Consider the following 12053-nt stretch of genomic DNA (forward strand, 5'->3'; position numbering starts at 1 on the left):
CATGCAATCAGCTTTTACAACTTAAGCTAAATGCATAGTTTTAATCTTAAATTATGTACTTTCCATGCCTCTGACCCATAATAATGCTTATGTGTTGTGGTAATCATTTGCCAAAAGCAGCCAACAGATTGAAAGCAACCTTAAACAAAACAAGTAACACACGAACTGTTGAAAGCAGCATGTGCATATAAGTCTGTTTGTGGTTCTGAGTGCTATTCTTGGTCAGTAAAGTAATTTCTCCCCTTGTAAAACTCAAAGATTTTGTATAATGAATTCCTCATTTCTTTCCCAGACCATGTTGTTCAATATAAAGCAAAACTGTGTTAGGGATAGCACAACAGACACACACACACGCACACACACACACACACAGAGAGAGAGAGAGAGAGAGAGAGAGAGAGAGATCAGGATCAGGCACAACAGAGAAGCAACAGGGACAAATGGATCAGTCATAGAATAGACATGCTACCAACATGCCAGTAACCACAGATGAAAAGCAATGGGAGGGAAGCAGAGAATTCAATTTGTTCAAATTTAAGCTCTTTCTTGGTCAAACTACTCCAAGAGAAAGTTTCTGTTCTCATCCTTAATGCAACACTGATGTATTTTGAACCTCCCCCAGGTTTCTTTAACATGGTATCAATGTACCAACACTGTAGTATTGCTTGTATACAAGCCCATTCTTTCTCAATCTTTGTTATTACCACCTGCCTAACTGCTCCAGTTCCAATGTCGGCATTACCTGGACTGCTTAGACACTCCTCCCTCAGCCCACCTACCACATTCCCCTACGAAATCCCTTTGGATCATCATCTCTCTAAAGATGATGACACCAACATTCTCTCAACTTTCTCTCTTTTTAATTACCAAAACTGGCCGGAGAAGGCTCGATGGGTAGTGTTAGCTGTGCAAGTATGAGTACCTGATTATGGATCTCTAGCACTCGCATAAAAAGCTGGCCATAGTGCCAGGTGGTGGTGGCGCACGCCTTTAATCTCAGTACTTGGGAGGCAGAGGCAGGTGGATCTCTGTGAGTTCAAGGCCAGCCTAGTCTACAAGAGCTAGCTCCAGGACAGATGCCAAAGCAACAGAAAAACTGTGTCTCAAAAAACCAAATAAATAAAAAAGAAAGAAAAAAACTGAGCATAAAAATGGGTGTCTGTGGGGCTGGAGAGATGGCTCAGCGGTTAAGAGCATTGCCTGCTCTTCCAAAGGTCCTGAGTTCAATTCCCAGCAACCACATGGTGGCTCACAACCATCTGTAATGAGGTCTGGTGCCCTCTTCTGCCCTCTTCTGGCCTGCAGACATACACACAGACAGAATATTGTACACATAATAAATAAAGATTTAAAAAAAAAGGGTGTCTGTAATCCCAGCATTAAGAAGGTGGAGACAGGCAATGTGGTTTTGAGTGCTATTGGGAATGTAGAGCTCAATGACCTGCTAGTCAATCAGTGAGCTCCAGATTCAGTATAGAGACCTCATGTCAAAAATAAGGTGAAGCCGGGCGGTGGTGGCGCACGCCTTTAATCCCAGCACTCAGGAGGCAGAGGCAGGCGGATCTCTGTGAGTTCGAGACCAGCCTGGTCTACAAGAGCTAGTTCCAGGACAGGCTCCAAAACCACAGAGAAACCCTGTCTCGAAAAACCAAAAAAAAAAAAAAAAAAAAAAAAAAAAGTGAAAGGCAACTGAGAAAGACACCTCCACGTGTTGTGGAATATTAGTTTAGGATGTGTTATATTTGTTTATCTGTGGAACACTTGCTTAATGACGCAAAGATGTGCTGTATTCTTTTACATTGCATTTGTTTAACTCTGTAAAGCTGTGTTAAACACCTGATTGGTCTAATAAAGAGCTGAACTGACAATAGCTAGGCAGTAGAGGGACAGGCTTACAGGCAGAGAGAATAAATAGGAGAAGAAATCTAGGCTTGAAGAAAGAGTAAGCAAGGAGAGAGAAAAGAAGGAGAGGAGGATACCAGGGGCCAGCTACCCAGCCACACAGCCAGTCACAGAGTAAGAACAAAAGAAAGGTATATAGAATAAAGAAAGGTAAAGAGCCCAGAAGCAAAACACAGTTAAAGAAAAACAGGATAATTTAGGTTAGAAAAGCTGGCTAGAAACAAGCCAAGCTAAGGCCGGGCATTCATAAGTAAGAATAAGTGTATTTATTTGGAAGCTGAGTGGCAGGCCTCCCAAGAGCAAAAAAAAAAAAAAAAAAAAAATGCACACAAACATGCTCACACATACTGCTCCCTAACCCCCACACGTGAGCAAAGTAGAAACAAAACAAATCAACAAAAAAGTACTACTGATTTCCCAAATGACTTAGACCATATATATATATAAACCACAGTACTTAAGGCTTTCAAGTCTCCTGTGACTATATTACCCGGTTAGCTCCTGTGCCTGCTCTAAATTAAGCCACAGTATAAGAGCACATTGTTTCCACAGGCCTTGGCATATGCTATGAAGGTTTAGAAAGTGAAATGTATGTTATATTGGTAAATTGTTGTGTGCTGTCTGAACTCACAGAGAAACTGCCTCTGGAAGAGGGGTTACCACACACACACCCAAGCATGTTTGACTCTAATTTGTGAAGATGTCCCACCCCAAGTTTCTGCTAGATGTTCTAAGTGCCCAATTTGTTCTATCAACTATGTATCCATCATTTTCTACTTATTCTTTTACTTTGGCTTGCCACATACTTAATAAATTCATCATTCAAAACCAAATGTATGGCTATAAAGTAGAAAAAAATGGCTGGAGGCTGGGGTGGGGTTATACAAAAGCAAGTTAGGAAACTCAATATAAAAACAGACAAACTAGCATGGTGGGGGCACACCTTTAATTCCAGCACTCCAGAGGCAGAGGTAGGTAGATCTCTGTGTCTGAGGATAGCCTGATCTTCAAAGCAAGTTCTCAGGCATTCAGGGCTACATACCACCAGTCCAGCCCACCTCCCAAAAGAGCAGAATCTACCAAAGAGGCTAATATTGTTGATGGAGATCAAGAATGACAGACAGGTTAAGATGTAGTTAGCTAAATACCATTTTTCCTAAACTTGGTCCTAGCAAATTCCCTGATGGCTATAGGGGACTGCGGACCACCAGACCCTGAATTTCTTGTAAACAACTTGTTTTCCTCTGCTCTGAGCAGCCTGCAGCTGTTCTGAGCACAAGACCCTGATGGTGGAGGAGTGATTTCTGGTGAGCCTACAGCTGAAAGATCCCAAGGGCTGGGGCATGGCCAGAGTACTATATAAGCTTCCTCTGAGCACAATAAAGTGGGCATTCTTGGCACTCTTGTCTCAAGGATGACCTGTGTCCTCGTGTCTCTGTCTGTCTGTGTGTGCTTGTGTTTTTAAGTCTCCAGCTTAGTTCCCGGCTCACATACCGTCCCATAGTGCAGGCACTACAGATGGCTTTTAGGATAATTCTAGGAGTCCTCCAAGGTCTGAAATGTCTTATATACTGATGTGGGAGGGTCATATATCAATCTGTTGATTTCATTGGTTAATTAATAAAGAAACTGCTTGGCCTGATAGGCTAGAACATAGGTGAGTGGAGTAAACAGAACAGAATGCTGGGAGGAAGAGGAAGTGAGCTCAGATGCCATGCTGCTCCTCTCTGGTCAGACGCAATGGAGCAAGTCGCCAGGTCAGACATGCTGAATCTTTCCCGGTAAAGACACCACCTCATTGTGCTACACAGATTACTAAATATGGGTTAGTTGAGGTATGAGAGTTAGCCAAGAAGAGGCTAGATATAATGGGCCAAGCAGTGTTTAAATGAATATAATTTGTGTGTTGTTATTTTGGGTATAAAGCTAGCCGGTGGCCGGGAAGCAGCTCGCAACTCCCACTACAGAATGGCGCCAACATGTGGACAACTGCATCCACAGAAAGCCTGAGAAAGCTAGGGAAAGAATAGAGTACAGAATGTTTTCTTGGTAGCAGCAATTTCTTGGTTCTGCTCTGTTTGCTAGAAGCAAGCAAGTGCTCTCATCTAAGAGAGGCTTCCTGACTCAGCTTAGCTGCAAAACCCTGCAGCTCTTAAGAGGTCCTGCCACAAAACACTTAAATGGTGTTGAGAAAAGCTGACTGCATGCTTGTTTGTTTTCAGCTGTAGCAGGAAAAAAGTTGTGCTGTTTTAAAATGCTGGCTTTCTGCGGTGGTGGCGCACGCCTTTAATCCCAGCACTCAGGAGGCAGAGGCAGGTGGATCTCTGTGAGTTCGAGACCAGCCTGGTCTACAAGAGCTAGTTCCAGGACAGGCTCCAAAACCACAGAGAAACCCTGTCTCGAAAAACCAAATAAATAAATAAATAAATAAATAAATAAATAAATAAATAAATAAAAATAAAAATAAAATGCCGGCTTTCTGGGCCATCCTGCCAGGGCAAACTCTGACTCTTTCGGGCAGACGGTCTGGTCCGACTGAGTGTGGTCTATGAGCAGAATGCTGCAGCTTGCTTGCTGGCAGGGACCCTGAAACACCATAGAGTTGTGGCAATAAAAATGGCCGGTACCTCTGCCATGAGGCTGGAAAGCTAAGGAATGGGCTGGATCTGGCCATCAAAGCCACGGCTTTAATCCTACCCATGTCGCTCAGTAATTTAAAGGCTCGTGTGGTCAGTAAAAAGAGATTCAAAGACAAAGAAAACCTTTAAATGATTTACAGTGTGTTAAAAATATATGCAGGCTAAAAGTTAAAGTTCTTAAAGTAAAAAAAAAGGAAGAAAGAGAGTAGTTGAGTGTGGTAGTACACACCTTTAATCCCAACACTTGGGAGGCAGAGGGAGATTGACCTCTGTGACTTCAAGGTGTGGTAGCACAAGCCTTTAATCCTAATGCCTGGGAGGCAGAGACAGCTGGATCTCTGAGATGTCAAGGACAGCCTGGTCTACAGAGTTATTCCAGGACAAAGATATACAGAGAACCTGTCTCAAAAAAAAAAGTAAAATAAAAGAAATAGAGGTTAAAATAAAGCCGCACAAAGATGGAAAACACACAGAGAATCTTGATACTGTATGCTATTATGCTCTGTTTGAATTGTTTGAATGCTGAGGAAGGAGCAACAGCTGCTAAAAGATATTTGTTTATAAATGCTGCTGAACTAATCCAACATAGATATTTTGAAAATACCTTGACTTCAGAATTTGGATCTAAGGATATGATACTTTGGAAAAGAGTTTCTTCTTTTGTTTTCACAGAGGATGAGACACTGTGGATTGCTTCTAACCCAATATGGTATAATAGACCACGCCCTCCTGAAGGGTTGCTGTGAACACCTTCAAAAAATTACTTTGCCTTTAATCCCAGCACTCGGGAGGCAGAGGCAGGCGGATCTCTGTGAGTTCGAGACCAGCCTGGTCTAAAAGAGCTAGTTCCAGGACAGGCTCCAAAACCACAGAGAAACCCTGTCTCGAAAAACCAAAAAAAAAAAAAAAAAAAAAAAAATTACTTTGCTCAACTGCTGACTGAGAGGAACCTACCACACAGGTTACACCATGAAAGACCTGATTAACAGCGCCCCCATACAGCAGGAAGCAGTTTGGAGAGAAATAACTGCGCCCATATTCCCAAATATTGTTTATAAATGTTCTTTTACATTTAAAGGGGGATATGATAGAGATATGAATAATTTTCATTGGTATGGATTTGACTTTATTAATATAAATTTAAGGTCAATTTTGTTGTATGTATATGTATTTCTGATCTTGATTAAAGTATTGTGATTGTGTAGTTCATTTAAAAATGTAATGTATATAGGTTGTTAATGGATAATCATCGATAATAGTCAAGCATGTAGTTATGTTAGTTAGATTTTCTAGATGTACATAGATATATTTTAGACAAACATTCTTCATATCTTTCAAAGACTACAGAATATAACATTTAATGTTTTAATAACTTAGGGTTTTTCATGACAATGAGACACGTCTGCTCCTGGCAGTACCAATCTACTTCAAGAGGAAGATGGGTATTGAAGAGGCACTTTATGGAGTTTGATAGCCATTTGGGCAAGAAACTGCTCTTGCCTGGACTATTGCATAAACTGGACACAAAGAACTCTCAGAAAGAGGACTGCTGAACTTGCCTAAAGGTAAGATGATCTTTCGGGGTTCCTGATTCATGAAAGAGTCTGTGAGACATTCTGCAGGACACAGCAGATAGTGACTGAACTGCCTTTGAAATTTCCTGCTTCATGGAAATGTCTGCTGGAAACTATGGGCCTGTAGGCCGAAGATGGATGTCCCAATGGTACAGAGGAACTTTGGGTGACTATCCAGGCAGCGAGATGTCTCTGTGATTTCTAGAGTTTTGTAAGTTGCTTACTTCTCATTTACTTAGGTAATATTATATCCTTCTGGAGTCTTTGATGGAGTTAAAGAATAGATAGATAGTTATAGTTAAAGTTTTACTTAGTTATGATAAAGATAAAATAGATATAAATATTGTAATTCTTACTTGATAACTGTTTTGTTATATGTAATTTTGCTATGTTAAAGTTAAAGCCTTCCTTTTTTTTGTTTAAACAGAAAAAGGGGAAATGATGGAGGAAGGTCATTGGTTAATAAAGAAACTGCTTGGCCTGATAGATTAGAACATAGGTGGGTGGAGTAAACAGAACAGAATGCTGGGAGGAAGAGGAAGTGAGGCAGACGCCATGCCTCTCCTCTCCTGAGCCAGACGCCATGCTGCTCCTCTCTGGTCAGACTCAATGGAGCAAGCCGCCAGGTCAGACATGCTGAATCTTTCCCGGTAAAGACACCACCTCATGGTACTACACAGATTACTAAATATGGGTTAGTCGAGGTGTGAGAGTTAGCCAAGAAGAAGCTAGATATAATTGGGCCAAGCAGTGTTTAAATGAATACAATTTGTGTGTTGTTATTTCGGGTATAAAGCTAGCCAGTGGCTGGGAGCTGGGAGGCGGGAAGCGGCCCGCAGCTCCTCAACAATATACAGTCTGTGAGAATGATAGATTCTCACTATGTAATACCAGGCAGGCCTCAAACTCAATGCTCCTGCCTTCCTCACATGCATTACTACAGCTGGATAACGCTTTAGTCTAATTCTGATAACATAAGCCATAACTAGTGGAAATAGCAAGAAAACCTGGGAGATGGGGAGGAGGGTACTCAGGAAGACCACTGAGCACACATGAAGACATGGCTCCATGAATGTGACCTTTGCCTTTGACAAGCCATCCAAACTGACAGAGCCCTGATGTCCTCACCTTAAAAACAAAGAAGATAACTGCTCTCCCATTTGGATTAGACAACTTGTATGCACACAACACACATAAGAGTTTCTAAAAGAGTAAACGTCTCAGAGCTGAAGGTATAGCTCAGTAGTACACTACACACTTAGCACATGTAAGACCCTAGTTTTAATCCTCAGGATGGAGGGTGGTCACGTAGGAACACACAACAGGAACAGGGATAAAGACTTACCATGAAGTTCTCAGGCTCTCTCAGTCTCTTCCCTTAACAAACAACTCTTCTTCTTGACTTTAGTTCTATAAATCCTTTGAGCACTGTTCTCTGGCCCTCCCTGAGTCTTGGCACTCACAAATAGATATGGGTCTTTGTTGTCTTGCTCCTGTCTCTCCCCTGGATCCCCCTCTTTCTCTTTTCATTGTGTCCCAGACAGATCAACATTCTACTGACATAGGTATATAACTCAGGCTCTCACTCCTTCTGTATCGTAGAGACTGTCACCCGGTCTTTTAAGCTCTTTAGCTTCTTTAGCAGAGGTATCCCACTGAGCTTCCCCTTCTACTTCCTCAGAACAGTTCCTCCCCCCTTCTTTCCTACACTTACTTTCTTTTACAACTCTTCAAATACTAGATCTGGAACATACCCTAGACTACAGAGTACTTCATAAGCAGCCTCCTGATGGTTTTCCCATCAATGCCCTTAGCTAATGCTCTTCTAGCCAGATGAATGTTCCCATCTGACATCCACTTATTTACATCTTCCAAACCCATACCTTCTTATTTCATGAGGCATTCCATTACTTCAAAACCCTTTCCACAAACAGACTCATTCTTCATATTTCATAAATTCAATATTAAGCTTAAAGCATTTTCTAGTGCTAGGATCACATTTTACTTTTCTTAAAATTATAAATTATATATTGATCTCCTTTACACATGATTAAAATATTGAAGGCATGACTACATTAGAAACTTTAATATAGTCTACTCCTATGACATGCGTTGAAGACTAAGAGTCTATGATCATAAGATATCTGTGTAAGCTCCTGTGATGTGTGTTCTGGAGAGTAGTGTTGCACTTTGACTTCTAGCTTAAACATGGAGTAAGGTGCAAACATTAAGAAAGAACTCTACAGAAGTTCATGCTTTAGCTTACTTATGAAAAAAACCCAGGGGCTAGAGAGATGACTCAGTGGTTAAGAGCACTTGCTGTTCTTGCAGAAGACTTGGGTTCTGTTCCCAGGACCCACATGATAATTCACAACTACATAAGCCCAGTCCCAGAGGATCTGATTTCTTCTTCTAACCTCCAAGAACACCAGGCACAAATGTGGTGCACATACATACATACAGGCAGCCAAAGCTCTCATACACATAAAACAAATAAACCTGAAAGAAAAAATTTAGAAAGAAATCTAGCCTAGCCAATTAATGTAAACTGAGTGAGAAGACAGGCTCTTTTCAGAATCTACAGTGCCCAACACATGCAAAGAACTGTCCCTGACAGCCACAGCAGGAACACAGTATGTGACAGTCACCCCCTTTACCGTTTTTTAATATGCCATTCAGTGGGATTACATACATTCACACTGTTGGGCCCCCATCACTACTAACGAACTCTAAAACTTTTCATCATCCCCAAGAGAAACTACCTAAGAAGTCATGACTCTGTGGTCATCATCCCAACACCTGGTAACCATCAGACCACTTCCTGTCTCTGAGTCTGATTACTGTGACTTCACCATAAAGTGCAATTAGACTTGGATGTCTGGCAATCTCAGCTGTTCTACCCATCTATATAAAGAACAATAAACTTTCAGGTTGCTAATGGCAATCCTACAAGAGATTGAAATGAAAAAAAAAGTAAATGTTATTACCAGTGTAGTCATCAAAATTGACTCTTCCTCTCATTGTGTTCACAACAGACTCTGGCTGCTCAAAAATTTCTTTCTGCATAAATGAACTAAAGTTGCCTGCAAAAATAGAAATTACATAATTAAAACAACAGTAAATGAGCTACAGAATAAGAAATCTGTACACAATCAAGTCTATCTCTTTTCAACATAATCTTGATAGATGAAACAAAAGGTCAAGCAATAAAGAAATCAGGTTAACTTCCTAGAAGCCTCTGTGAGTGCTTTACTCTATATGAAAAATGAACAAGGAAGAAAGTCACCTTTATATACTTAGTAGCTAAAATACATAGTTACACAAAAACAGAGGCATAAGATAATGTTTGAATCAAATTTAAGTTCAAACTCATAAAGTTATCTTTAGTATGTCAATGTGAAAATTCCTTATAAGTAAGATCAGTTTATACTTCCTAGTATGGACTAAAGTATAGCTCATGGGACTTTGCAGACAGTGGTTCTACAATATAATTCCTATTACAGCCCAATGAGAGAGTAGAATAAAAATCCTAACACTTAATGGCAGGATACATTATGTAGGGCACACTCATATCAGGTACTGTTCTAAGAGCTTTATACAGACCAGCATTCTTGATCTTCAATACAACTTTAATGAGATGAATTCTATTTTCCCCTCTTAATACATGAGAAGGATGAAGCAGAGGGAATACAAGTAATACTGAACAGAGCATGAGCCATATTTACCCTTTAAACATGTGGCACTATCTCCTTACAAAGTTCAAATCAAACCACGCTTTAATTTCAAGAACTATTCTAAGACTAGCAGATAATTTCTCCAGTCATCCCTTTTCCTGGGTTGCCCACCCACTCATCATATGGAAGTTTCCTAAGCAGAATGGGAAGTAGCATGCTTCCTTTCCTTAAGCATCCCAAGTCCTAACATTGCAAAATACTCACCCTTCATGATCTGCTGGAGTTCCATCTGGAGGGTTTGCACAGCTCGACCAGGATGGTCTCCTGCAGTTCGCTTAATTCGATGGATAGAAAGACGACCATCCACCACTGCTGCAACATCGTCATCTTCCAGAAAGATGACACGGTTGGTGTGCTCTATCACAGCACTACAAAATGATCGTGGAGATGTAACTATCAATAACCAAGGATCATTGTCACCTAGAAAGCTATCATTAGAACACACAGACCAAGCTCAAACACCAATTCTCATCTTACACCACATGTTAACTGCCAATGTATTCACTTCCTACAAGGCCATATAGAAGATGTGGTTATTGTGAAAATAATAACAACAATAATAAAGTGGACCTCTGCACACCTAACCAATTAAACAAAATCAGAAGCCTTGGCTATTTCTACTTCATTCTAGCTTTCACCAAAGCCTGTCATTTTAACCCCTATTTCTGGAGAGTTCCATGTCACTGCCACTGATGAACACAAGCCACCAGCAGCTCTTTGGCCGGCTTCTGCAGCACCCTCCTAACTACCCACTACTCTCTTACCGCTCTTCCCAGTTTCCTTTTCTGCTCAAGTCAACATCAAAAGGTAATGCTAATAAAAACTTTTCCTTCACCCAACAAATCACTTTTCAGCTCCCACTGGCTCTCAGGAAAACTTCAAATTGCCTCGCATGTCCCACCAAGCAGTCTCTAATTCTACTATGCCCTTCCCAAACTCTCACAGTTGAGCCAACTGCATAAAATGAATGTTCTTCCCTCAAACCCTTCACCTAATTAGCTCCTAACTGTCCCTTAGCTCAGTTTGAGCTTCATTCCCTTAAAAAAGGATATACTCATGAGGGCCTAAATGATCTTGTTATAGGTAAGTGTTATCTCCTCCGTTATGACAGATCAAATAATATGTTTCATCTTACCATTCTCCTAAGGGAAGCATATGGCATTGTTCATTAAGATTACGAATGAATCAAAAGTTTTTCTAGTTTAGGTCATGACTACCAACTCTCTGTAGCAAACCCACTTAATAACAGCAAAGACAAGTTTGCAAAATCTAGAAAACAGTAAAGTTTGTTTCTCACTCAGATAATACATCCTTGGAAGTACTAAGTGGTACCATTTTCTCATTCTTATTTCCTCTTATTTTCAGTTACAGTGAATGAATCAAGTATCTGAGTGATTCTATCTTAACCCCAGTCCTAGAGTTTTCAAATTACCAATGCCTATAAATATTTCACTACATAACTACATAATTCCATAACTGCTAGAAAAAGCAATCCCTCCTCCCTAGAACACTTGAGGACATCCTGGGAATAAAACAAATACTCCAAGTAAATATATTAGAATAGGTCTCTAAGAATGCATGTGTTTTGGTAAAGTGATTAACATGCTTTGAAGTGGTAGAAAAAGCATTTTTATTGTCCTATGTCTAATAAAGTGAGCTCTGATTTCTCAGTTAAGAGAGTTCTGGAGCTAAGGCATCATTAATAGCAGGACTGCTTGCCTGGCAGACAGGAGTCAGAGGTTCTTTCTTAGCAACTAGAGTTTTACAAATGCCTTCATGGTTTGGGGATGTTTTCCTAAATATTGAATGAGGAAGCTCACCTTGCATCAGAAGCAAAGTAATATTCAACTGCCTTTTCCTCAACAGGGAAAAGACATGTTGTGCTGTCCACACGGGAAAGATTGCAGCTTCCTTTCTTGTCTTTGCCTAGAGCACAGAGATAACATAAAGTCAGCAAGCACAGAAAATCATGCTACAATTTGGAAATAGGCATAAATGTTCATAAAATCAACAACAAAAAGAAAAAAGGCAGCACAGACAAATTCAGCAGTTCTCACTGGATTTCCATGCAAGTAAGCCGGGAAGAAGGAGAAGTGCAGAGACACAAAGACAAAGACTGGTGAACAGCAGCGCTGCGCTGCAAACTCCGTAATGCCGTTTCTCTTCAGGTAGAAAAGAATTTGCTGATAACAGTTTATTAATAA

The 12053-nt window shown here is 40.6% G+C and overlaps 1 protein-coding gene across 2 annotated transcripts in view; it reads right to left on the reverse strand.

Annotated features, from left to right (window-relative positions):
- Gfpt1 (glutamine--fructose-6-phosphate transaminase 1) overlaps positions 1-12053 on the reverse strand; it is a 60237-nt gene that overhangs the window by 20761 nt on the left and 27423 nt on the right. For both annotated transcript variants that reach the window (XM_057770632.1, XM_057770641.1), the window contains 3 exons: positions 11670-11775; positions 10054-10217; positions 9103-9198 (listed from right to left, as the gene is read on the reverse strand). In XM_057770632.1, the coding sequence (XP_057626615.1) occupies positions 9103-9198; positions 10054-10217; positions 11670-11775 (366 nt within the window). The remainder of the gene's footprint in view (positions 1-9102; positions 9199-10053; positions 10218-11669; positions 11776-12053) is intronic.

This window comes from Chionomys nivalis, chromosome 1 (genome assembly GCF_950005125.1).
Source record: "Chionomys nivalis chromosome 1, mChiNiv1.1, whole genome shotgun sequence".
Lineage (NCBI taxonomy): Eukaryota > Metazoa > Chordata > Mammalia > Rodentia > Cricetidae > Chionomys > Chionomys nivalis.